General features: G+C 42.1%; 1 protein-coding gene and 1 long non-coding RNA gene across 2 annotated transcripts in view; one reads left to right on the forward strand and one right to left on the reverse strand.

Moving 5' to 3' along the window:
• On the forward strand, positions 1-20767 carry LOC107310125 (desmoglein-2). The gene is made up of 15 exons (XM_015855483.2): positions 1-148; positions 4069-4104; positions 4672-4806; positions 5486-5644; positions 5891-6035; positions 7250-7410; positions 8177-8311; positions 8458-8643; positions 9571-9830; positions 10628-10770; positions 11434-11661; positions 12671-12901; positions 13893-14020; positions 15130-15483; positions 18012-20767. The coding sequence occupies exons 1-15, from the start codon at positions 95-97 to the stop codon at positions 18975-18977; spliced, it is 3321 nt and encodes a 1106-aa protein (XP_015710969.1). The 5' UTR covers positions 1-94; the 3' UTR covers positions 18978-20767.
• The window catches only part of LOC107310126, an 8249-nt gene continuing 2490 nt past the window's right edge, over positions 19756-25514 (reverse strand). Inside the window, exon 2 of the long non-coding RNA XR_004306208.1 lies at positions 19756-23186. This is a non-coding gene — a long non-coding RNA (uncharacterized LOC107310126). The remainder of the gene's footprint in view (positions 23187-25514) is intronic.

Raw genomic sequence — 25514 nt, forward strand, 5'->3', positions numbered from 1 at the left:
CGGCTACTAGCGCGCCCCTCTCCGGGCCGCCTCCATTTCCCTTGACGGCCGCAGGAGGTGACCCCGTCCCGGGCGCGGCGCGCAGGCAGCGGCCATGTCTCGGGGCAGCGCGGCTGCGGTGCGGTTGCTGGCACTGCTGGTGTTGCTGGTGAGTCCCTTTCCGGGGTGGTCTGCACGGTGGGAGCCGGGAGGGAAGCGTGGGGGCTGCGCGGTGCCCCGAGGGTCGTGTGCGGGAGCGGGGCGTGGGGCTTCCCGTCGAGGCTTTGTAGCTCTTAGATTCGCTTCCTGGGAGGGAGGTGAAAGGGAAATCTGAAAGTTGGGAAAAGTCGGGAAAAGCGATGAAAACGACTCTTCTGTGTCTGGAGATGGGTGGGTTTTGTCTGGGTTCCAGGAGGGTTAGGGGAATTGGTACAGCAGTCATCTTTTTGTTCAGTGAACTATCTGTAAACTGCATTACCTGTTGGGAGGAGCTGTGCTAGGAGGGAAAATGGATTGTATGTAACGTTTACTGGAAATCTTAGAGAAAAGAAACAAAACCATTTCAAGATACGTGGGTTTACCTCTTCCATGGCTTCAACCTTTAGGCCTTTTGTCCTATGGAATAGCTTTCCGTACTAGAAGCAAGTTCTGAAATGTACAGAGACTTAAGAAAGCGTGGGTTTGATTTGGGCTAGTGTTTTCTGTCTGTTTCTAGCAACTCCCCAAGAAACTTTCCTTGCCATCAGAGGCATTACTGAGCAGCTCACTCTCCCTGCCTGGTGAAACACCAGCAAAGTTGGGCGGCCGCTGCCCAGGCAGGGTGGAGGCCAGGCCTGGCCAGGAGCAGGGAGCTGAGCAGTGCTCAGGAGGGCTGCAGGGAGCTGGGCAGGATTTCTCATGCTTCAGGTCCCAAAAATGGACAGTGGAGACCTGTTGCCTTACAGTTTTAAAGCAGGATGTGATATTTCAGGAACTAAAACTGCCCTGCTTTGTTGGTGACAGGAGAGAGAAGAACTGTGGAGTGTTCCCTTTTTGTGTGTGTATTCTTGCGTGTGGTGGTTTTTAACCAAGATGAAACGATTGTTGCGGGTGAAAGTAGCTGCTTCTGTGAGCATTCAACTGGAGTCACTGGTGTCAAAAGACATGCAAATAAGACACTGATAATTGGAAAACACAAAGAACTGACTAAAAAGCAAAATGCTTGCAGAAAAAATACAGGTTCTTCCTTTCCTGTTTTTCCTGGAAGCATCTATTTGTTGACTGTGTTCCCTCAGTACCCGTGATCTATATCCATAACATCAGCCTGTATGAAAAGAAGCATAGCCAGCAGGGTGAGGGAGGTGATCCTGCCTTTCTACTCTGCATTGGTGAGGCCTCACCTGAAGTGCTGAATCTAGATGTAGAGTCCTCGGTACAGGAGAGACATAGACCTGTTGGAGCACATCCAGAGGAGGGCCACAAAAATGATACAAGGGATGGAGCACCTCCCTACAAGGAGAGGCTGAGAGAGCTGGGGCTGTTCAGCCTGGAGGAGAGAAAGTTCTGGGGAGGATCTGGGTGGATGAGAAGTTTTCTTATATGTGAAAGGTGACTGTCATGAAGAGGGAGTTGTACTGTTTCCTAGTTACGTTATCTACGTGACAAAGAGAGAGATTCAGCTTGTGATTAAGACATTTCAGTGTAGCTGTTTTGGTGTCTGTTATAGGAAACACATGCAGTGGATGTAGGATGCACATATTTGATTGGATCAAACTGTGCTTCTGAAGCAAATCTCCGGAGTGTGTCAGTCTGACCCTTTGAGACTGAAACTGTCCTGAGAGATGTTTCCATCACTTCTGTGGCTGTTTATTCCATGGTGTCAAGCAAATTCTAGTCTGAAGTAAAGCCCACAAAGCTTTACTTTGGCACTGTTATGCTCTCAGCAGCAATGCTGTGATCTCCATCACTGGTTTTTAGAAACAGGTTAAACAGATGTTAGGCAGCAGATGGATGTTACTCATCCTGCCCTAGGGCAGGGAGATGGACTCAGAGATAACCTCCGATGTCCTTTCAGCCCACTTTTGTAAGTGTGCAGGATGTCCACTTTCCAGTGGTCTTCAACATGAAACTGACCTGCACAACATGTGACAAGACCACATTTATAGGGTTTCTAGTTTCATAGCAAAGCAAATAGGCGTATACACCTTGCTTACTCATTCTGCATCTTTCCAGTATAAAATGAAGCTGTGTGTTCAAAATCTGTCTCTGCAGTCACTTCCTTCCCAAGACATGAGCAGGCATTTGTGCAAGAGCAGCCTTGAACTCCCTATACATGTCAGTCACTCCCTCCTTTTCCCCTGCTGCCTCACCCATTCCAGCTGCTTTCCAGCAGTATTTCATTCCATTTTTCTTACTTCAGGCTTCAGGTTTTCTGACTAATTTTCTGTAACAATCCAATTGTCTTTTGCCAGTGCCTTCCCAGCTCCATGTCATCAATAGATTTCATCAGTAGACATCTGGGTTTTTGTGCTGAGGCTGTGATTCACACCAAGTGACAGATGGGGGTTTTCCCTACTAAGCCACTTAATAGAAGGCAGTTGTAGTATATTGAAAAATACATCTTCCAGATGTATCTCTTGCATCTCAAAAATGAAATTGCCATTTTTAAACACCTATTTTAGATCTCTTTAAACTTCCTTAGGGGGTTGCCTATAGACCACAAACTATTATAGGTTAAAAAGCAAAGAACCAAAATCATCTTTTTTAGCAAGAGAGCAGAATGCTTGAGGCTCTTTTATAGGACTCTACTTCTAATGACTAACGGGATTTTCTCTACTTCCTTGATGGCTCTTTTATCTTAGTCCACTGAGATATTTGCAAACTTCAGACACTTTAGTTTACATTGTGGTTTTCAGGCTTCTGATACAAAGAAACTGCTCTCCTGCTACTTTTCCCAACCTTGTCCACTGCTGTGTAGTGTTGTGTGAGAAAGAGGGAATGAAAATATTCTATCAAGCTACGATGTAGCAATCAATGTGAGACTGAAGGGATGAATAGTTAAAGCCCAGTTAGCAGTTTAAAAACCAATCAAAGAGAAGATTTAAAGTATTTAACATATTCTCAGTGGCCTGGATGAAGGGATAAAATCCACCCTCAGCTAGCTTGCTGATGATACAAAGCTGGGTGGAGTGGCTGACACACCAGGAGGCTGTGCTGCTGTTCAGGGAGACCTGGACAGGTTGGAGAGTTAAGCAGAGAGGAGCCTTATAAGGTTCAACAAAAGCAAGGATAGAGTCCTGCACCTGGGCAGCAGTAATCAAGTGGCCAGCAGAAAAGAGAAAAGTGATGCTCCCCTTGTACTCTGCTCTTGTGAGGCCACATTTGGAGTACTACATCCAGTTCTGGGCTCCTCAGCTCAAGCAGGACAGAGAATTTGTAGAGTCCAACAGAGGGCCACAAAGATGATGAGTGGCCTAGATGGGAGAAGGCTGAGACACCTGGAACTGTTTAGCCTGAAGAAGAGAAGACCTGGGGGATCTTGCCAATGCTTGTAAATATCAAATGGGTGGGAGTCAATTGGATACAGTCATTCTCCTTTCAGTGACAGAACAAGGGGCTAGGGACACAAACTGGACCACAGGAATTGCCACCTGAACATGAGAAAGATCTCTGCTGCAAGGATGACAGAGCACTGGCACAGGATGCCCAGAAAGGTGGTAGAGTCTCCTCCTCTGGTGGTATTTAGAACCTACCCAGATGCCTGTCTGTGCAACCTACGGTAGGGAACCTGCTATAGCAGGTAACTAGATGATCTTTAGAGGTCCCTTCCAAGCCCTGTGATTCTATGGTTTACTGACTTCAATAGAAAATCACTTCTCTAAGCCTACTTTTCCTTAGGCCTTAGGTCAATAAAAATCACCTTTGGAGCATCAGGGAATGCAAACACAGGATCTCTGATAATTTGACTGAGGATCCAATTTCTTACATTTAACAAGAGACACCTAATTGCAGTGTCTTGGGGCATGCATAGCTATCCAGGGCTCTTAGTGGATAAAGAAATGTACTGCTAAAGTGACCCTGAATTAATAATTATCATGACTTTCATTACAGATCTGTCTCAGTTGTGGAAATGGACTCCATTGGAAGGTAGGAGTTAATGCTTTTCTTTATAAGTGCCTGAAGGCCTGAAGATGGATCTGGAAACCAGCAGGACAGGAGGAGGAAGAAGTGTCAGTGGGAATGAGGGGTAGCTGGCCAAGGATAGCTGAGACAGTGAATGGGTTTCTTATTGCATGTATCCTGTATTACAGAAGAAGCTGAGTACTGGTCAGTATTGATGGGACACTAAACAGCATAAGGCAGAAATAGTTGTCTACAGCAGTATCAGTGGCAAACTTCATTCCACATCTGGTGACAAGCACTTAAATCTGCCAGAATGGGTGTATTATCAGCATACCCTGGTCGTGTGAACATGCCTGTGTATTTAAACCTTGTGCTTTATATGTCTGTCTTGATTAAAAAATCGCTGAAGTTTTTCTCTTCAAACAACTTCAGGAATGTATAGTTTTAAATTGTGCTTCAGAATGGTAGTACTGCTCTGTGATTTCAAAATTAGTATTGTAACAGTGTATAACCTGGACTAGCACAGCAATAAAGCACCGTATCTTAAATGACCAGATGTTATGCTGACGTTTAGCTTTGTTTTTTTCACAGATTTACAATCGAAGTGGCAGGCATGGCGCATCATCTCATCCCAACAGCCCAGTCAGACAGAAGCGAGAATGGACAGTCCCTCCTGCTTTCATACGGGAAGAGGAAGACAATTCCTATAGGAATCCAATTGCTAGAGTAAGCCCCGAAAAGAGATAAATACAGAATACACAGAGATGAAATTATAAAATAAAGATGTGGCTGCCCTAACCACAGACACAGATGTTTCTTTAATTTTAATGAACTATTGAATACTAGTAGAAGACTGGCACATTTCGTTCAGTTTCCTTCTGAAGATGAGTTACTCTTGAAGCCTGATTTGACTGAGTCTCTCATCTTTTCCCACTCAACAATTTTCTTAATGCTTTTGGAAATGCAGTTGTTTTTGAATTTTTTTCACTCTACCACCCTACCAGAATTACTCAGCTCTGGTTCAGGTTGGCTAGCAGCTCCTAAAACTGCTGGTGGTGATTGGACAGAAGGGTGTATGTGGAGCAGTCAGACTCTTCCTTGAACTTGTATGCCATCCAGCTTTCTTTGTCCAAGTAGTCAGAGTTTTCTTCTCCCACAGACCTCTCTGTTCTGTGGTTCCCAGCTGTTGCACTGTCTGTCACATTCCTAATCTCCCTTGGACTAGATCTTCAAAGAGACCACATAACTTTTTCTTCTCTCAGCATCTACGCACTGTAAACAATGTAGAAAAACTGTATTTAATACTAATTTTTGTTTGATCATTATGAAAATAGCTAAAAGATTGTGTCTTTTTAAACACGGTTTTATTTACCAATTACTATTTACTCTATCATGTTCCTACTAGATACATTCTGATCTTGAAGACACAGGGATCGTGGTAACTTATACTATATCTGGTCAAGGAGTTACAGAACCCCCTTATGGACTGTTTGTTATCAATGGAAAGACCGGAGACTTGAACATCACAGGGAGGGTTGACAGAGAAAAGACTCCAAGGCTATTAGTAAGTTGAATATTAACTTTACCCTCATAAGTGCTCTTCTTTCCTTTTTTAATAAAAATATTTATTATTTCAAGAAGTTTTAACATTTCTGGACATATATATATAAATGTGTGTGTTTGTGTATATGCACATATATATAACTGCTAATATTGTTATATATAATGTTGCTATATATTTAAATTGTATCCGTACTCACATATATGTATTACAGTCACTCATTTTCTTATTGTCTCTGAATTATTTCAGTTGCGAGGTCATGCTCTAGACAAGACAGGAGCAAAACTGGAAGAGCCAATAGACCTCCCAATTAGAGTTCTAGATATAAATGACAATCCTCCAGTGTTTTCACATGAAGTTTTTGTTGGTTCAATTGAAGAATTAAGTGAAACAGGTAACATTTATTTTTTTTTTTCTAATTTACCTTTTCTGAACTCATTCAGAAAGTGAATGTAGCCATTGCAGCAGCATATCTGTAGTAACAATAGTGCATTATCTTGCTTGTGTAGGACAGGTTATCCAAGTTTGAATGCATGCTTTTATTCAGGGCTGAGTTGTGCAGTGTGGTGAAGGGAAAGCATGTGCATAAAAGCAACAGAGAACAAGACTTCCTCTTATGCCAACTTTGTTTTTGGGTCAAAGCTGACATCAAGCCAAGGACTGTAGTCCTTAAGTAGACACTGCATGGAGAATTCCATCCATCTTCTGTCCTAGCAATTCCAGCCTATTTTGGAGGCACTCAGCTCTGCTGTGATTAAGAAAAGTTCTCCTTCATTTAATAGTCTGGAGAAGCACTTTAATATTGAGAGAGAACAAGTTGTTGTCAATTTTCTTATTAATGACAGTAAACATAAGAACAGGTCTTGGTGCAATAGACTGTTTCCCAGAGTAAAATGTCCTAATAAATACCTGATACTACGTCCATTTCAATGCCATGGTAATCTGAAGATAGAAATTACTGACCATCCATTTGTTTGAGGTATTAAGTTCCCGCAGCTGCCTTTCAAGTCAGTAACAGCCATATGGTAACTGTCTCTCTTCCTGAATTCCAGCTGGTGCTCAAAGCCAGGTAATAGTGCTGGACATTGACGTAGGCCCTTTCCAAGTAAAATATCCTGTGTCGTGCACATAAGGGGCCTGCAGCATGGAGGCTACCATTTATTTTGAATTAAGCAGTTGGAGGGCATCAGTCAGTAAAGAGCAGATGTTGTATTGATGTTCATGTACAAAAGTTGTCCAGCTTCCTTTAGGATGATATATGAGGGAAACGCAATTTACTGTCTGAATTATGTTGCCATCTTCTTTATACAGTATCTAAAGTTTTCTGTCAGAACTCTTGTGAGAGTTCAACTCGTTGGATAGTTGTAATGAATTGAATTCTACAGCCTTCAGATCTGTGTTGATAGGGTAATTTTTGTTTGTGATTTTTTAACATAAATTGTTTTTCAAGAACACTTTTTCAGCTCTATTAAATTAGCAGAGGTAGGGGCATCAGAAAATTGTGCATTGCATCTGGCAGCACACTCCTACCTGTGGCATTACAGTAAAAATACTTGCCAGTGCATGGCAGCGTAACCAAGTATTGTATTGTGTTGTGGTTTTTTTCAGGTACAATTGTGATGAGGTTAAATGCAACGGATGCAGATGAACCAAATAACCTGAATTCCAAAATTGCTTTCAGGATCATTTCCCAAAGCCCAAGTTCTGCATTCAGTATGAATAAAGATACTGGCGAGGTTCGAGTAGCAGCAATAAACCTTGACAGAGAGGTAAAAAAAAAACAAACATTCTCTGTTGATAGTATTCTTCTGGTACCTTTTATCACTTTTCACTTTCCTTCATCCCAGTTGGGTTTAAAGGACCATTCCTTGTCTGTCGAATGTATGTTTTCCAGTGGCTTTGTGAGGGGATGAGGTAAAGCTTGCTTTCACCCTGTCTCTTTTTTTCTCACAATGCCAGTTGCTGGCTGTTGTTTTCTGTCCCTTCCGTGCAGCTGGGCAGCAGTTACATGACACAGGGGTGTTGTCTCTTTGCTGGTGTGCCTGTGGGTAGAACACCCAGGTCACCACCTGTAAAGCTGCTGGTTGAATCTAGACTTTTGTAGACTGCTGTACAAATCAGGTCCTAAAGGATAAGTGATGGTGCTGCTGTGAGTGTGTCGAAAGCCAGATATTGTTGGCAACTTTCCCTATGCTTGCATGTATTTTCACTGACCAGCAGATGGTGATCTTTATATTAGCTCTCAGAGGCTGCAGACACCATCCTTTTCTTAATGTGCAGGTATTGCTGCATCCTCTTTGTGGCTACTGAAATTTTTCCACTTTTGTATTTGAGCACAGTCTAACTCTTTGGGAGGAAAATGCAAAACTCCCAAACCCTTTTCTGAGACTCAGCTTTACTCCAGTAGGAAGAGCTATGTATAAATTGGCCATTGCTTGAGAGATTTTGACAAAATAAGGCACAGGTAATACAGTAAGGCAACACAGATTTAGACTAGTTTAACACTTCTTCCTTTTTCTTTGCTAATTATGACAGACACAAAGTAGCTATTCTTTGGTGGTGGAAGGGAAGGACCGTGATGGTGCAGCAGATGGGAATAGTGCTACATGCTCTTTAGAAATCAAAATTTTGGATGTCAACGACAACCTGCCTGTGCTTGAAAGTTCTGCAGTAAGTACATTTACCATCATATTTGGTGTGTTCATACACTTGCTGGTATCCCGTTGCTTAAGAAAACTTTATGCAGAGTTCCTTCTACTGATGAAATGGTGTAGATCGGGACACCTTTTTACATTTAAATCTTTTTATCCTTGCAGTTTGAAGGAAGCGTTGAAGAAAACAGAGCGAATGTGGAAATCATGAGAATAAAAGTATTTGATAAAGATGAAGAGTTTTCTGATAACTGGTTGGCAAACTTTTCATTTGTCTCTGGTAACGAAGGTGGCTATTTTCGTATTGTAACAGATACCAAAACAAATGAAGGAGTTTTGACTCTTGTGAAGGTTAGTGTATTCTTTTGGGGTCTTTAAGTATTAGAGTAATTGATTCCCTTAATAGAGATTGATGTACAAATTACTCACAGTTCGTAAATAAACTACAAATGTATGTTGTGGATGCTCCTCTTATATTTTTTGGTAATTCTATTCTATGCTATAGTAATTCTATACCAAATAATACTTTTGTCCCCCACATTCTGTGTGGTGGCAGTATGTATCCAGTCAAACAGAAATCCACAGATCTTCCTTGTTGTTGGGCAGCAGTGCCAGTAGCACGTATGCTGTAATCCTTACCACATTTTTGCTCTCCTTGCTTGTCTCAGTTTATTTATTTCCCATGGCCACAGGGAACTGCAGGCAGCACCTACTCTATGAGCCATGGCTACAAACTGTTTATTTTATGGATTTCTTTGGAGCTTTCACTCCTCTTTAGTGACAGGAGCTGAAGATGCATAGTTTTCTGAGTTCTATTTTTTCTTCTACTCTGGTTTTCTTATCTGAAATTTGGAAATTATTAGAAATAAAATAATAATAATAATAGTAAAAATAATTATTATAATAATAATAAAATTATAGTATTACTAAGTAACCAAATCATTAAAAAAAAAAAAAAAAAAAAAAAGGCAGAATAATTCTGAGTAGGGATTCACTAAAGGTAAATACAAAATATATATGTAGGATTCGTTGCACATACCTTAGACTAGTTTAATAATGTAACATAATACCAGTTGTGATGTCCATGGAAAAACAAGGAGTAATCTTAATGTACTCTTGAAGAGATGTTTTGAATTGAGAGTAACATGCTGAACTATGGTTTTTTCCACTGTGGCATCCTCCATAAGCATCGTTTAAATATTGAACATCTGGATGTTGTCTCAGTATCAAATACCATCAAATTCTGAGGGATTTCTTGTTTGTTTTTGATTGCTCTAGGCATTAAATTATGAAGAAATGAGAAGCCTAAACCTGGGTTTTGTTGTTACAAACAAAGCAGAATTTCACAAATCCATTAAAAACAGTTATAAAGCACAAACAATTCCAATCAAAATTCACGTGATTGATGTGAGGGAAGGCCCTGTATTCCCCGGTGGCACTAAAATTATTGAAGCGAGTGAGAGCGTGCGAGTGAGCCAGGTCATTGGACAGTATCAAGCCCTTGATGAAGACACTGGAAAAGCAGCAGTGAACATTAAGTAAGAATAATTTTATAACCCTCATGTTAAAAACTACATCTTACTGTAGAAATGTGTGTATTGACCTGAAGTAATTTCAATGGCAATCTATTCTCTCCTACGCATAATTCACAACCAAAAGAATACCGTTACTATCAATATTCTATTATGCAGAAAATGACTGACTTGAAAATCTTACTTATTTTCTTCTAAATGATGAGTGCTTGTGCTGAAATTGTCCATATTTACATGCAGAAACATTAGGAAGGAGTATATAGAAACACACAGAAGTTGGACAGAAAGGATATTAGGGTAGATAAGCCTGCATATGCATTCATGTGGCTGTTTTTAGCTTTTGAATTGTAGCTTGTCTAAAACATTGCTGAACTGCCTTTACAGTGGCATTTAGAAGTGGTGTGAACCAACAAATGTATAAAACCAACTCTGGGTCCCTTTCTGTTATACAGCCTTTCCAGGGGGCTGCTGCTCACCCATGGCAGGGAGGAGGGTCAGGGGAAGGGGAGCATCATGGCCAGCAGCATGCTGCCCCTTGAGTGGAATAAGTGTTCTCATTTCACTCAATAACATTGCCACACCTGGCAGGTCCTGGCTGCTTTGAAAGGAAAAAGCAGGTTTCAACATCCAGGGTAGGTTTATAATCTAAGGTTAATAGTTGAAAGTAATTACAGTGGCAGCAGCATCAGAGTTTGGCCTTCACTAACAAAGAGTAGGCATTGTGTGAAACTGTTTTTAATTCCGGTCGTTGTTCTGAACTTTATAAATATGTGATATTTATATTTTGGTGTGTTTTTCATCAGATATATCAAAGGAAGAGACCCAGCAAACTGGATCACGATAAATTCAAAAACTGGTGAAATCCAGCTTGCTAAAAACCTTGATTACGAATCAGCTTATGTAGTAAATGGTACCTACACTTTTACCATGTTGGGTGTAACTACTGGTAAGTTTAAAAAGTTCTGTTTCTGCATTGCTGGGTCAGGTGTCTTTTGTAAATTTCCTGGGTTGTTGTTTTGTTTTGTTTTAGGGCTTAGTTTGTATTTCTATAGCTACAGTTGGTTTAACCTCCCTACCTTCAGCTGCCTAAAATTTAGGTACCCGGTGCAATTTCCAATAGGCTCTGTCTTTGGAGGAGGGACAAAGGCAACTCTATGAAATAGGATAAGCCTTGGACTGAGTTCCCAGGATGGCTGTTTCTCTTTGTATGGAGATGAACTTTTAAAACAAGTTTTGTGAAGACCTAGGTGGAAACAGTCAGTATCTCACTATGATAATAAGCAGATTTCAAAGTCCTAAATTTTCTGGAAACCTTAGTTGGAAAGCATCTCTGAGTTTCTTGTGTATCTAGTTAGAATTCTTAGTAACCTGCTTGTTATTGTGTAACTATGCACAAGAAATACATTTTTACATTAAGGTAATAAAACAACTTGCCTTCAGAAGAACTTTGTTAACACGTTCATTGACATTAAGGATGAAACACTGCTCCCATAAACTCATTTCAGGCATTGTGTTTTGAAAAACATTAAGTTTTTATTATTATTATTTTAAGACAAAATTTCTGTACTTGTCAAATACTGATTTGATTTTTCATATTTTGTAATCTTAGATGTTCCTGCGAAAACAGTCACTGGCACCGTTGTTGTTCAGGTTCAAGATGAGAATGATAACTGCCCAATTATTGAGAACCCTGTACGGACTGTGTGTTCAGATGCAACATTTGTTGATGTTACAGCTAATGATATAGATAGTTACCCAAACAGTGCTCCCTACAGCTTTTCTGTCATTGATGAGCCAGAAGGAACAGCAAGAAACTGGATAATTGCATCCAGAAATGGTAAGAAAAAATATTTTGAATTACTTTCAGTTCTCTGGAGTTCTACAGGATCATTGTGCTTTGCTGATTTGAATAATTCAGCTTGTCTGATCCAGACAAAAAATAATTCACACATGAAATCACATATGAGGACATGTTGCTTGTGTTCTGATGACTTCCCTCTATCGGCTATAAAAATAATCATGTTCTGGGGCCTGTTGCCTTCCCTCAGCTGGACCATTTTAATCTAGCTTGATGAACCTGCTATATATAGATCATAAATCAAAAATGATTTTAATGAGTATTTCAAAACTAGATTAGCATTTTCTTCTTACTCTGCTATTCATATAAACCTGGGAAACACTTGAAGGGACACTTCAGGTAGATTGAAGGCACCAGAAGATACTTTTTCTTCTCATATTGATTCTTGTCATCCATAATCCTACAGTTTAACACTGCAGAGCAATCAGTTTAGGACTGAAAAAGAAATCTTACCTTTCTTCACCCTGCTTGTAGCCAGACTAGCAGCGATTATAGAGATCACAGCTTTTCAAAACAGGTTGATATTGACCTTCCTTATCTCAGATCTCTTGGGCACCTCTTGCCCACTCCTGTCATAGACCTGGCATGGTAATATGTCTGCCAGTGGCTTACAGCAAGTTAATCTCCTAAAGACAGAAATAGATTCTTGTGAGTTCAGCCTGTAGCTGACTGGATGAAGTGATGGTTAGTGCTCTGTAAGCAATAAGGCTATCTTATGTGATCGTCTCTGCTGGTGCAAAGCTCTCCTGTGATTATTTGAGTCTTCAAGAGAGCATGACTAGTTTTGTTACCAGTATAAATTACCCAATTAAACAAAAAAGCATGTATGCTACCATGAGTATAAATTTAAGCTGGCTTGAACTGGTTGGTCCTAACTGGAGGGAGCTTGTTGGGAATTTGAGAAGGTTTACAGGAACTAACTTTCTGCCCACTCATTTTGTGTTTTGTTTTGTTTTTCTTTCTCATTAACCCCACCCTTCTGCTTTAGCCACCAGTGTACGGTTGGTTCCCCAGAACCTGAAGGCAGGCAGTACTGAAGTCCCCCTCCAAATACAGGATTTCCAAGGGTTCAGTTGTGCTCAGCCACAATCCCTGCAACTATATGTTTGTACATGTACTGCTGATGGCGGATGCAAAGATAGAATTACTGGCAGTGGGTCAGCATTCCTGGGACCGGGAGCAGTTGCACTAATCATCTTGGCGTTTTTGCTTCTGCTGCGTAAGTAATCATTTCACGTTATGTCAGAAGCACCACCACAAATATGGTCCACAAAGCACCAGGGAATAAACTGTTGTGCACCCTGTTTTTTATTTATTTATGTGCTCCCTGTATTTTATGTAAACTGCTAGGCTGTGTGTAGTCATGGCAAATCTCCAGTCAGTTTTTGTAATATCAGCATTATACATTCAGCATTGAAGTTAATATGTACAGCTTGTAATATTAGTTTATAATGTTATAAATAATAGGTGGGGAAGCACTAAGGAATCCTCTTAGCGTTTCCCACACTTCCCTTTGTGAACCCTAGCTCTTCCCACTCAAGCCACAGCACTCTCTCAATGTTTTTGCTAATTACAGACCCAGGTCCGGTTCCTTAATCTGAGCAGTACATGATGTGAGACATCATGTTGTAAGACAAGGTGGAAGCTGAAAAATAAGAGAAATGCTTGCAGTCAGGGTATGGCCATATATATTAGTACTGCATTTGAAAGTGCAATAATTCATTGTAGTAGTAGAACTCTAGCTATGAGAAAACAAAGTTAATTCCATGGAAGTATGTTTTCCATCTGAAACTGAACCATTTTGAGCTCTCCAGGTAACTGCTGTAAATGTGACTGCTCATGGGTGTGTCCCATATGGAGGTGTCTTGATCTACTTAGTAACAGGACAAGAGTTAGAAATGCTGAGGTTGTACACTTTGAGAGCTGGTTTTGCTATATGAGATCTTCAGTAGCAGCATGGACAAATGGATGCACAATCATCTGCAGGAGTAACAGGTTCATTGTCAGTTTACTGTTTAGAAAATCATCACTGCATAAGTTTCCAGGAAATACCTAAAGCTTCTGGGAACTTGGCTGCGGTCCTTATTTGTTCCTATGATCTTCATTAACTCATTAGAGACGTATTTCTGGCCAGACTTCAGTATTGGCTGTTAAGATATTTTGACCCTAATCAGCCCATCGTTAATGACAAACATGTGTTTCCCTTGCAGTTATTCCGCTATTACTGCTGTTGTGTCCGTGCGGTTCAGGAGCAAAGAAGGGATTTGCTGCAATACCGGACTGCAGTGAAGAGATGTTGCGTAAATGGAACAGTGAAGGAGCAGCTCCTGAGGAGAAGGCAGGTTTTCCCTAATAGCATTTCTCTTTGATTTCTATCCAAGTGCTCAGTTTTGCACTCTTCTCTACCACATAATGAGCTAATGTTTTCAACCTGCACAGCAGATTTTAGCCACACATGAATATTAATTAAAGTTAACCCCATCAGGCTCAGTTAAGGGTACATGGAAGGGGAATTCAAACAGCAGCTCTAGAAACACCAACCATAATGTTAAAATCCCAAAGTAAAGGCAAAGGAATCAAGCACATGCTGATAGTATCTGATTAGAAGATAAAGTATGGGAAAAGCATCCATGCTATTTGCATCTGCAAGCCTGGAATGTTCACTGCCTGTTTGGGAGTGTACGGTAAAGCAGTGAAAGACAAGGTTATAAAGCTTAGCTTCCCATCACCAGTTCAGAGTTTCAGGTTGCGTGCTAAATTAGCTAAATTACTTTCTTATGTGCTTATCTTCATAAACAAAGGATTATTTAAAAAAATAATAATAATATGATTTTAATATTATTGCATATTTTTTAAAAGGCAGAAAAAAAACTTCAGAATGTAGAAGGAATGCAACAGAAGAGAGCAGTGAATGTTAGAGGTGTTTCTTCTCTCTTTTTCTCCTACACAATATGACACCTGCCTGTTTTTGTGTGACAGTAAGAAGTGAGGTAAAAAGCTTTGATTTTAGGGCCAGTGCTCACACCAAATTCTTGATGAAAGACTGTGAACTTGACAGGGAAGCTAAGAAAAGAAGAAAGGGCCAGGTAGCACAACAGGGACAGCAGGCAGTGCATGCTCCCCCAAAGCTGGAAGGCTGAGCACACTGGAGTTTCACAGGTCTTTTTCTTGTTTATTTTTCTTCCCCGCTCTTTCATTCTCAACCCTTTGAGTTTTAAGAACAATGTGGAAACACTTCTGTGATCCTCCTTGGGAACACAGTCGTGGAAGCTGCACCCTCTTTCAGGAAGCTCTTTACTCTGCAGCAACATGAATCAGTACAAATTTGAACACGTCCTAAGTCAGCACCCTCCCAGGTTCCACCCAGCCCTGCTGCTGGTTTGGTGAGCTCCATATGCTACACAGCTCAGCTTTCATGTCACATATTCATTCGTGTTGTTCTTGCAGTCAATGCAAAGTGTCATGCTACCCACTGCATTGGGGAACTTGAAAGGAGCGGCTGGAGGAGCAGGAGCGGTAACAGCAGCAGCGGCAGCAGCAGGAATGAGTGCAGAGGAAGCTGCAGCAGGAGCAAGTAGTTCTGCCTCTAACATAAGAGGGCAGAGCACTATTACCAGGGAAGGATGGGAAGAGCAAAGACATCTCCTTTCTAGTACTGATTACCATACCAGATCCATGACAACTGGAAGGGCTGAAGGCATGAAAGCTGGAGAAGAGAACATGGTGGTGACTGGAGGAGGCGTGGCAATGGGATCTGCAGGAGCCATGAATGAAGAATTTTTAAGAGACTACTTCACTGACGTAAGCATATGACCTGAGAATAACAGTGTATTGGGATTTATGCTTAGCATTATGAAATGCTTGTTATGTTTTTGCAAACATGAATGGATTGTATATATGTAAGCAATCCTGATAATGGTCAACGCTGTGTGTGTGAGCCATTAAGAACTTCTGAGTTAAGCTCACGTGTGGGATGTAGACCTTGACAATGCTAAGTTTTGTTGTATCTTTGGGATCTCCAGTGATGAGACCTTTCTCAGGGTTTGAGATCCAGAATACTTAGCAGTGACTGAGAAGCCGTGAGGAAGATGACATAAGTACTGGGGACTAGGGAATATTAACTGTCCTTCAGGGAGGCACTGGTGACTCTTGATGAGTCACGGCTGCAAACCTTTCACAGAGCAAGTTTTTGAAAGATAAGCCATAGATGTCAAATAGTAGAGGGTGGGTCTCCATTTTAACGATATCTGATGAAGTGGTGCTGCATTTGTTTGGGTGAAAGGCATTTCACCAGAAGCATATCAGGTGTATGTTGCAATCCCCTTTCTGAATTATTTTTTTTTTGTGACCTAGCCACTGAACAATAGGATAATCCTATTCATTGCAATTATTCCTCTCTCTATAATACCCATTATTAGTTCTTAGGCTGGTGAGCTACTTACAGGGAAAGCTCCACTTCTATATACCAGGGAGTGTAGAGATTGTCCTTCACCTCTACAAATTAAACATTTTCAGTCTATATAGCTGACTGACAATGGGCTGGGCAGGGAGTAGCTGTGCAGGTTTGAGTCACCTCAGGCTAGGGAAGGATTTGTGTATCTCCTGTGCGTTCTGACTACTGAACTAGGTGAACAGACACAATGGTAGCAATTCTGCTTTCCTTCTACTCATTTTTTTTTTCTGAATGTTAAGACATTCTGTGTATAGCTGCCTGCTGAAATCTTGCAGGAGGTGCTTAGTAAATGTTATACAACAAGAGGATAAGAGGTTAGTTAATATTGTAGTCCTTTAGGTGGCTAAAATCAGGTGGCTAAAATACTTCAGATACAGCATTAAAAATGAATGAGAAAAGAGTAAAGAACAAACTAGAAAAATATCTGAATCAATTAATTCTGTGTTTGTGCTGATTTCTTTAGAAGCATCTCTAATAATGTGTCTACTCCCAGGATCAAATGCAGATAAATATATATAATCAGTTAGGATCTGGATATGTACCACATTACACAGATGCCTGAGCTAATATGCACTACAGTACTTCAAATGTGGCAGAAGAGTGGGTCTGAGCATGAGCCAGCAACCATTTTAGTAAAGCTGGTTCAGCAGGCCTACAGGGATTGGTCACCTTCACTCCTGCAACTGGAGCCGCTGCAAGAACGTACAAAGATTTGTGCCAGCATCAGCAGCAACCCAGTTGCAGAGCAAGCTCAGTCTGAAAGCAGCAGCAACAGCAGCCCAGTTGCAGATATTGCCTTCAGGCTGAGCTTGCCCTGGAAACAGTTCAATCAGAACTTGTGGATCCTTCTTGTTCCAGAGTGATCTGGGTAGAGCCAGTGTATGCTGGAGTATGTTCCCAAACATACCAAACTGTTTAACTCAGTAATTTGTTCACTGTTTGGCTCCTTGGGTGTGATCCTGCAGGCTACAAAAGTGAAAAGAGCCATGACAGGCGATGACATGTCAGCCTTTTCTCATGAAATGTGCTCTTAAATGTTTGATAACTCTCAGGCACGGCACTGGCACTCTCCCACAAAGACCTAGTTACAGGTGAGAGTCATTCACAGAACAAAAATGTGAGTAGACTCTGAGAAAGGGATAGTATCATAAAGGGTTATCTGGGAGAAATAGCCACAGATGGTGATGTACCAGAGGCTTTCCATTAAATTCCTAAGTACTGTTTTTTTCTTCTCATCACTTTACTGTCCAGCTCAGACTAACTTCAAAAAAAGCAAAAAGCAGTTCTAGGCACTGCTCTGGGTTGGTTGATGGTTGCTGTTATTATAATCCCCTTGACCAAGCATTCAAGGCTTGTGAAGGGCTTGTAGAATATGCTTTTTGAGGAGTGACTGTAGGAACTTTGGCTGTTTAGTCTGGGGAAAAGGAGACTGAGGGGAGACCTCATTGCTCTCTTCTGATACCTGAAAGGTGCTTACAGTGAGAGTAGGGTTGTCTCTTTTCACAGGTGACAGGATGAGGGGAAATGGCCTCAAGATGCACCAGGGGAAGTTTAGGTTGGATATCAGGAAAGGCTTCTTTACAGAAAAGGTTGTGAAGCATTGAAATAGGCTCCTCAGGGAGGTGGTTGAGTCGCCATCCCCAGATGTGTTTAAAAACCGTTCGGATGTGGTGCTGAGGGACATGATTTAGCGGAGGGTTGTTAGAGTTAGGGTAGTACGGTTAGGCTGTGGTTGGACGTGATGATCTTTAAGATCTTTTCCAACCTGAGCAATTCTGTGATTCTGTGATTTAATGATTCCTGATTTTTTTTCAAGTTTACTATGTCTTGAAGTGCTGTTAATGAACTGTTGCTTTCTTTTGCTTCCCATCTTTAGAAAGCTGTCACTTTTGCGGAAGAAGATGAAGCTCAAGCTGCAAGGGATTGTCTCCTGGTTTATTCTCAGGGGGAGTCAGGCTCCCCCCACGGTTCCATCGGCTGCTGCAGCTTTATTGAGGGTGACCTCGATGACCGCTTTCTTGATGATTTAGGAGACAAATTTAAGACTCTGGCAGAAATATGTATAGGCAGACGCATTGACATGAAAGACTCTAGCTCCAAGAATGAATCCAATTTTGGTGTTAATGAGCAAAAGGCTTTCAGCTCCAAACAAGCCTCTGCCTCAGGTGGCTACTTCTCACCCAGCCCATCAGCACAGGCAGGAGGTGCTGTGGGGTCGGAGACCGTGTCCCAGGAGGTGATCATGGAGACAACCTCCTCATCGCAGTCTGGGCAGCATGATGTCCAGACCCTCACCACACCCTACACGGAGACCAATGTCACTGTGACAGAAACGTCTTATTCTGCAGGGGGCCCTACCCGCTCACCTGCCGGCTTTTTAGATCCCCAGTTTAAGGAGAACATAGTGGTGACAGAGAGGGTGCTGGCCCCTGCCTCGAGCTTGAGGGGAATGGTGGAAATCCCCAGCATGCCCTCTGGAAACAACATGGTGGTTACAGAAAGGATGGTGACATCAGAGGGCCCTGGGCTAGGAGCCATAGCAGTTCAGGACCTCCCTGACTCAAAGTACGTGGTGGTGAGGGAGCGGGAGACAGTGCTTGTGCCCAGCACTGAGCAGGGCTCACTGAGCTTTCCCACCTTGTCTGAAGAGCAGAGCATGGTGGTGAATGAGAATAACCTCACAGGCTCAGCAGGGCCTGGTAGAGCTGAACAGGTGCTGATCACGGACTCCCTGCTGAGCCAGGCAGGCTCTGCCATGGAGGGGGCACCTCCTGCCAGCTCCATGCTGAGCAAGTCCTCCAGAGTCACCAAGTACAGCACAGTGCAGTACAGCCGCTCCTAGTCTTGGCACCTTAACTGCTGTGTGCAGCTTTCTGCAGGCTTTGTATTGAGACCTGGATTTTGTAGTGCCTTAAAAATGACACTGATTTGCATGTAGTGTCTTCTTCAGTAAGGACTGTGGTCAAGAAGCTAGCAAAGAAATCTACTACTATTGTAAAACATTGACAATGTTTTTGAAGTGGAATGATGCAAGATATGTATCTTGTCTGCTGTTTTTGTAACTATTTTGCTATGTACTTGCTATTTTTATTATCAAGGTAGTGTAATAATATCATGCAACTACAAGCATAATTGTGGCAAAGCAGAAGAATTATAAAATCTGGTGACTGATGGCAAAGCACAAATTAGATTTCTGAGCTGCTATTGAGTCTATCTGCTGAACCCTCCTCCCCACCCCCCCAGGGGGCATTGATCTCACCACATCTTCCATCTGTTACCTTGTGGATCAGAGCAGCTCCCCTAAACTGCAGCTGCACCCCAGTGAATTCATCAGAAATCCTTCCTGAGGAACCCAAGCTGCCAAAGTCCTCTGGGCAGCGGTCTCCTAGAGGGTTGTCACAATTTCAGTTTAGAAGCATCTGTACCTTAAGCAAGCAGTACTTGTTCTCTTTAACCTCTGTGCTAATATGCAAGTAGCAAAAAGAGCTGAGAACTGTTTTTCTTCAGTGGGTTTTTCATTTATTTTTTGTTGTTGTTTCAGTACTTCAGTGTAAAATTTCCATTACTTGGCATAGATGTAGACAGACATGAGAAAATAAGCATTTGCACTGCACCATGAAGATTTTTCACTGACTCTTTATTGGTCATTTAATAATGCACTAGAAACAACTTTCAGCTTTAGGGACAGAGATCAAATCAATGGCTTCTGCTAGCAAGGTTTATGTCCCTTAGGAATCTGCTGGATCTGATTTATAAGTGCTATTAATTGAATTTTATTTCTATCTGTGAGTCCACAGATACAAGTAGAGGAATGAGGCCCAGTGCATGTTTTTGCAGTTGCGATGATTCCAGCCTCAGAACTGCTGTGGCCTCTGCAGTGCTGTGTCATGGCAGCTGTGAGTAGCTCTAACAGGAAAATAGAAAAGCTCCCTGTAATTTTGCAACACTTGACATTACTTTTCTTTCTATTAAGTCTCTGGTAAGAGAAAGTACTGTAACATTTGGCACTATGTATATATGCACACGTATTTATTTGTTTGCAGTTGGAGACGTTTTAATGTGACTTTTATAGCAAAAAAAAAAGAAAAACACAAAAACAAAGCCTGTCATACACTACTTATGTTTTATCAGTGTAGAAATGTATTGGATCAGACATTACTACTATGTATATCTCATAACTGTAAAATCATTGAGGTACCTCGAGGGTAGTGCAAAGCCCATGGACTGCAGAGCTTTCTGGTTGTTGTCTCCATCTCTGCTGAGTTTTCACATCACTGTAGGTTATGTTTTCCACTGTGTTTTATTTGAGGGGTGAGGCATAAGGCGATTCAAACACATAAACATACAAAGTACGAACTGTGACTGTGCTCCTCACAGTATGCGTGTGTTACAGTGGAGGAGTACTTACTTCAGGCAAGTCAATGCACTTGCTTGGACCTGTTGCTTATTTATCACTTAAACTTTATTTTTTTTTTATTTTCAAAGTACACATGTCTACTTTTAAGCATGCAAGCAGTTTTAAGTGGTAACCCATTGTTTTCTCTTGGAGTCAGAGAGAGTGAACTTACCTCTGATTTTTTAATGGAGAGCTTCTGTATTTTTATGCAACCTGAAATAAAGAACTTTACCACACTTCTATTCTTCCTTCACTATTAGACAGCTACCCGGATGAAAGCAAGGACTTTTCCACTGCAAATGCAATGTGTAGTTATAACTAGTTTTGGGATTTCCCAAATAGCCTGAAGGAAGATCTTAAACATGCAGATATAGTAAAAGTTTCTTTCACACTAACTTACAGGCTATAAGGGGGGGGGGAAGCCAAACATTCATTCTGCCTGCTGCTTAAAAGCACTGAGTTCTTTAAATATACGAGCAAGATAACAGCAGCCCCTACACAGATTTACTGGGCTTTTGAGTCATACTCTTTAAATTGATTTACGCTTCTTGTACACATGACATGGCACAAGATACTGTCTGTTTTATAGTTGCCTAAAGCTGAGGCCCAGAAGGGGCTGTAACAGTCAGGAACGTGGAAATTCCAACCTTACAAAGTATTGTTTATTTACAACTTTGCTTGCTCGGTAATCATCACAAATGTGCTAGTGCTGTAGCAAATCCATTAGAGTAGATTCATTAACAGTGACTCCTGTGGCAAGAGATTACTGGTCAAAAGGAAAAACAGGCTTGTTACTAATAGTTAATTTTCATGTTATGTTGGGGTGAGGTAGAAGCATTTTTCTAAGAGCTTTTCATTTGTTTAGACTTCTACCTTTCAGTCAGAAATTCCAGTATGTGAGGCAGATGGTACAGGAAGAGTTTAAATGAGCGTGCATTAATATTGAATAGTGAAGACAAATAATAAGCACTTACTCACCATTTCATCCAAGGATCTCGAGTGACTTCATAAATGAAATCAGTTTTCTCTGTCATTAATTACAGTGACTGTGGAGAGCAGTGGCATTATGTCTACCACATCTCATGCCCTTTAATGGAAAACACACCAAAAAAAACCCAACTACTTTCATCAACACTTCAGATCATATCAGCATGTGCAAGTGCTGGCAGAATATCCATCTGATTAAATACATCTTTTAATGGAGCTGTGTTTTGCACATGGTTATGGGAAGAATGCACAGACTCAAATTAATGGAAGTGCCTGGTTAGTATCCAACTAGTAGGTAACCCTGGGACTGGCCCTAGACACTTATCTTCTGGCTTCAAAAGGAATAATCATGTCTGTAATTTTCTATCTAAAAATAACAGCACAGTTAGGCAAGGGCTGAAATACCAGAGTGACAGGGGCTGTATCCACGCTGCTCTGCACAGAGTTATGTTTCCTGCAAAACCCTACAGAGCACACCAGGCTTCACAAGCATGACCCGGCATGCTGCAGTGAGGGTGTAGCCATGCTTCATTGTTTGCTGGGGGTTCGGCCATCGTCCACCATCAAAAACTTAAAGCTTGGTTGTGTTATCAGCAGTAAATCATTTAAAAGACAAAAATAATCAGCTGCCCTCCCCAGGAGGCTGGCCCTGCTGGGAAGCATTTATGGTCTTGAAGAATCCAAGCAATCCATCACTCCTGCAGCACCCTGGTAGCCGAGCTGCAGATACTGGCTGTCCCCTTCACTGGCCTCTTTACCCTCCTGGTGGCCTTTGTGATTGCCCTGTGCTCAAGACACAGTCATAAACATCTGTTCTTCCTGCCTGGTGAATGATAACAGGGAGCCTGCCCCTGCTCCTCTAGTGGAACCAACCTGAGCAGAAAACCTGTCCACCTGGACCTGGTCTGAGCTGCATTTCCCCAGCCTTGCCATGCTCTGCCTGCACTCATCTCAGCAGGAGCCTGGTGCTGCGCTGTGGGATCAGGACCTTTTCTTCAAGGGTCTGAACACCCTGCTCTGCCAGCCTGGGATGTTGCAGGTGAAGAGTCAAGGGAGAGCACAGCAGTAGTTTCCTGAGGCAAAAGGAAGTGGCTTGGGAAGGTAGCAGTAAAGAGAAATGGAGGTTCAGTTCTCTGAAGAGAGAACTATCATGCTGAATGAAAAACCTGGGGTGGGGCTCATGCTGCTGAATAAGCCATGCTTCAACCCTCCCATGAGAGCCTCTGCCAAGAAACAGCTACACAGACTCAGCCCTCATCACCCTTTAATCACACAGAGGTTTCAGTCTCCAGCTCTTAGTTTCACCAGATGGCTTCACCACATAAGCTGGTGCTTCAGGCTCTGGAGCAGGTGCAGGTGGTGGTGTCCCCAGCACATCCTATTGCTCAGCCTGCTGGCAGCTGAAAATCAAACTCAGGGCGACTCTCCTAAGAGGTGAACAGATGGCAGTACAGGCTGTGCTGCTGTTCCCAACAGGGTTTACCTTTTGTAGCTTCTGTGAAAAGTGGTGTCACATAGCTCTCTGCTGCCTCCCTGCCAAGAAGGATAACTCCTCAAGTGCTGGAGGTCAGAGTTCTTTTGCACTCTGAGTGTATGTGGACAGAAGCTGTACCAGTGTTTGGTAGCAGAGACCTATGTCACCTCCCACACTGAACTATGTCCTCATTTCTGCAGACAGAGAAAAGATCAGAGTAGAAGAAACCACAGATGTAATTTTAAAGCAGGGCAGGGGCTGGGTTTCTGTTCCCCTATTGTGCACAAGAGTAGTCTGTGGGGAGGTTATCCTCCTTTTCTTATAGGTCCCCTCTCATGCAGCTACTGAGGCTGTAATGAAAGAACTGTGAGGGTAGAAGACATGACAGAAAATTGTGTTTTTATTTAATACTAAGAAAGCTTTTGACGTGCCACAGACTGAAGGGGACTTCCACAGTTACCTTGCATTAACTGGGGAAGCCCAGGGAGAGAGAGATATGCACTGTCCAGATGTTACAGTTAGGTCATTATTCACTTTTAGTTACCGAAGAATGTGTAACAAGTGATGGCACCAGTATTAAAATTTCCCTGAAACTCATTTCCCTTGGATACATAACAAGAAGTGTCTAACTGAATGGTGAGAATGTCTCCAGAAGGTGCTGGGTTCCATTCTGGGGAAGAAAAATGCCCGGCCAACAGCTGATTCTGCAGGAAAAGCTTATATCCCCTCCTAAACCAGGGCCACGCTGGTTTCTGACCTATGATTCAACTGTTTCATCAGATTATTTCTTTTAGATCTGTTATCTCTAGCAAATAAAACTCAGAGACGAGCTATCTCCTCCTGGTGATTAAGTAATGACCATGATTGATTTTCTGGCTAATGATTATCCCAGATCTTTGGTCTCCTGCAGGCCTTGAAAACTACCTACTCAGGCTGCCAGCCTGCTTGGAGCAGGGTGGGGGGTGCAGGCTGGTTGGGAACATGGAGCAGGTGGCAGCAGTGTAGTGCCAGAAAGGTGGGGCTGGGCCCCAGACCATGCAGAGGCAGAGTAGCAAGGCTGGGACATTGGGTTGGAAGCAATAGGCCCCATGTACAGCCTCCTGCCATTGCTGCCTTCTCCAGCAGCCCATATAAGTCAGGTTGATGCCTTCCTCACCTCCTTTGACTTCTACAGTTCCTGGAAAAACTCCCAGCACTCTCTCTCTAATGTGAGCTGGATTATTTTTTTAATCTGCAAACATTATCAGTTGCCTCTTTCTTCTTTTCTTGATACTGAAAGAAAATGCAGGGCAAGGAATTCTGTACTTACGGCATTAGGTTTTAATTGGAGCCAAGTCATGTCTCCCAAATGATGCATTGCACCTGATGTAACTCTCATCTGACAGCACAGCTCATGCTGGCAGGGAGCGAGCTGCTCTGTGTGAAAGAGAACCCACCCTTTTGCCATTTATCATCCTGCAATACACCCGACACTTTGTCCTGCAGCCAGATAGCTTGACTTGTGCAACAACAAGAAAGACAGAAGGCTTCTCAGAGTCTTAAATCTGGGCCTCAGACAGATGCTGACAAAACAACAGGAACATTAAAGACTGGGACTTTCTTGTTATCTATCCATCCTGCCTTCATTTTGTGAACAAAGTATGTGCAAATTGAAGGATCCTTACAAATACTGGATTTTCCATACTGCTGCTAAGTTGGAGTGGGGCTGTTTCTTCTCCCCATACTCCACCCAGCAGTAATAAAATATTTAGCATAAAGAAAATCATCACTGTTCAGAGTTCTTGAGGTATTTCATGCATCTCATCAAACAAACATGCAAATCAGACTGAGCATCAGGTGGCTAAGCGTGGCTTCCCCTTAGTCTCCTTTCCCCAGCATAGAAACCACACTGATGAGTAGTGCTCATGGCTTCTCTCACTGAGCTTCCTGTGCAGCGGACCAACTGCTGTAGCTGGAGCAGATAAAACATCTTGGAGTGGGTAAAGAGCTGGAGAATCTCTCAAGGACATGTCCTAAACAAGGGCAGGAGGATCGCTCTGACGTTCCTGTTCTTTGAGGTAATGAGCACCTAAATATTTGATGCCACATGAAACAAGTCCAAGCAGAGTAACCTCAAAGCATCCTTGCAGCTCTAGGGATGTTCTCATCAAAGAAAGTGAAAACAGTGGAACTGAACACAGGTCTTCCCTTGCATGAAGATTTCCCTTCTTACTTGAACAGAGGCCATTATAAATCCTGCTCGGTTTTATGGTTCAATCTGTTCATAATACTCCATAAAATAATTAGTGTAAAATAGTTACAGACAAACACTCAGAAAAAAAGTAGTTGAGCACCTGTTGAGCATGAAGCCTCGTGGTATTAGGTGCTGAGAAAGCAGGCACAGAAAAAACAGCCTCTTAATTTTTCCAGGCATGAAGACATGAAGATGTGCAGTTAGCCCTCCAGCGGTAAGAAAGTCTTTTAAAGGAGATATTTTAGCAAGCCATTCTGTGAGGAATGCATGCTGCCCTGGGAGAAAATTC

The sequence above is a fragment of the Coturnix japonica genome, chromosome 2, assembly GCF_001577835.2.
Source record: "Coturnix japonica isolate 7356 chromosome 2, Coturnix japonica 2.1, whole genome shotgun sequence".
Taxonomy (NCBI): Eukaryota; Metazoa; Chordata; class Aves; order Galliformes; family Phasianidae; genus Coturnix; species Coturnix japonica.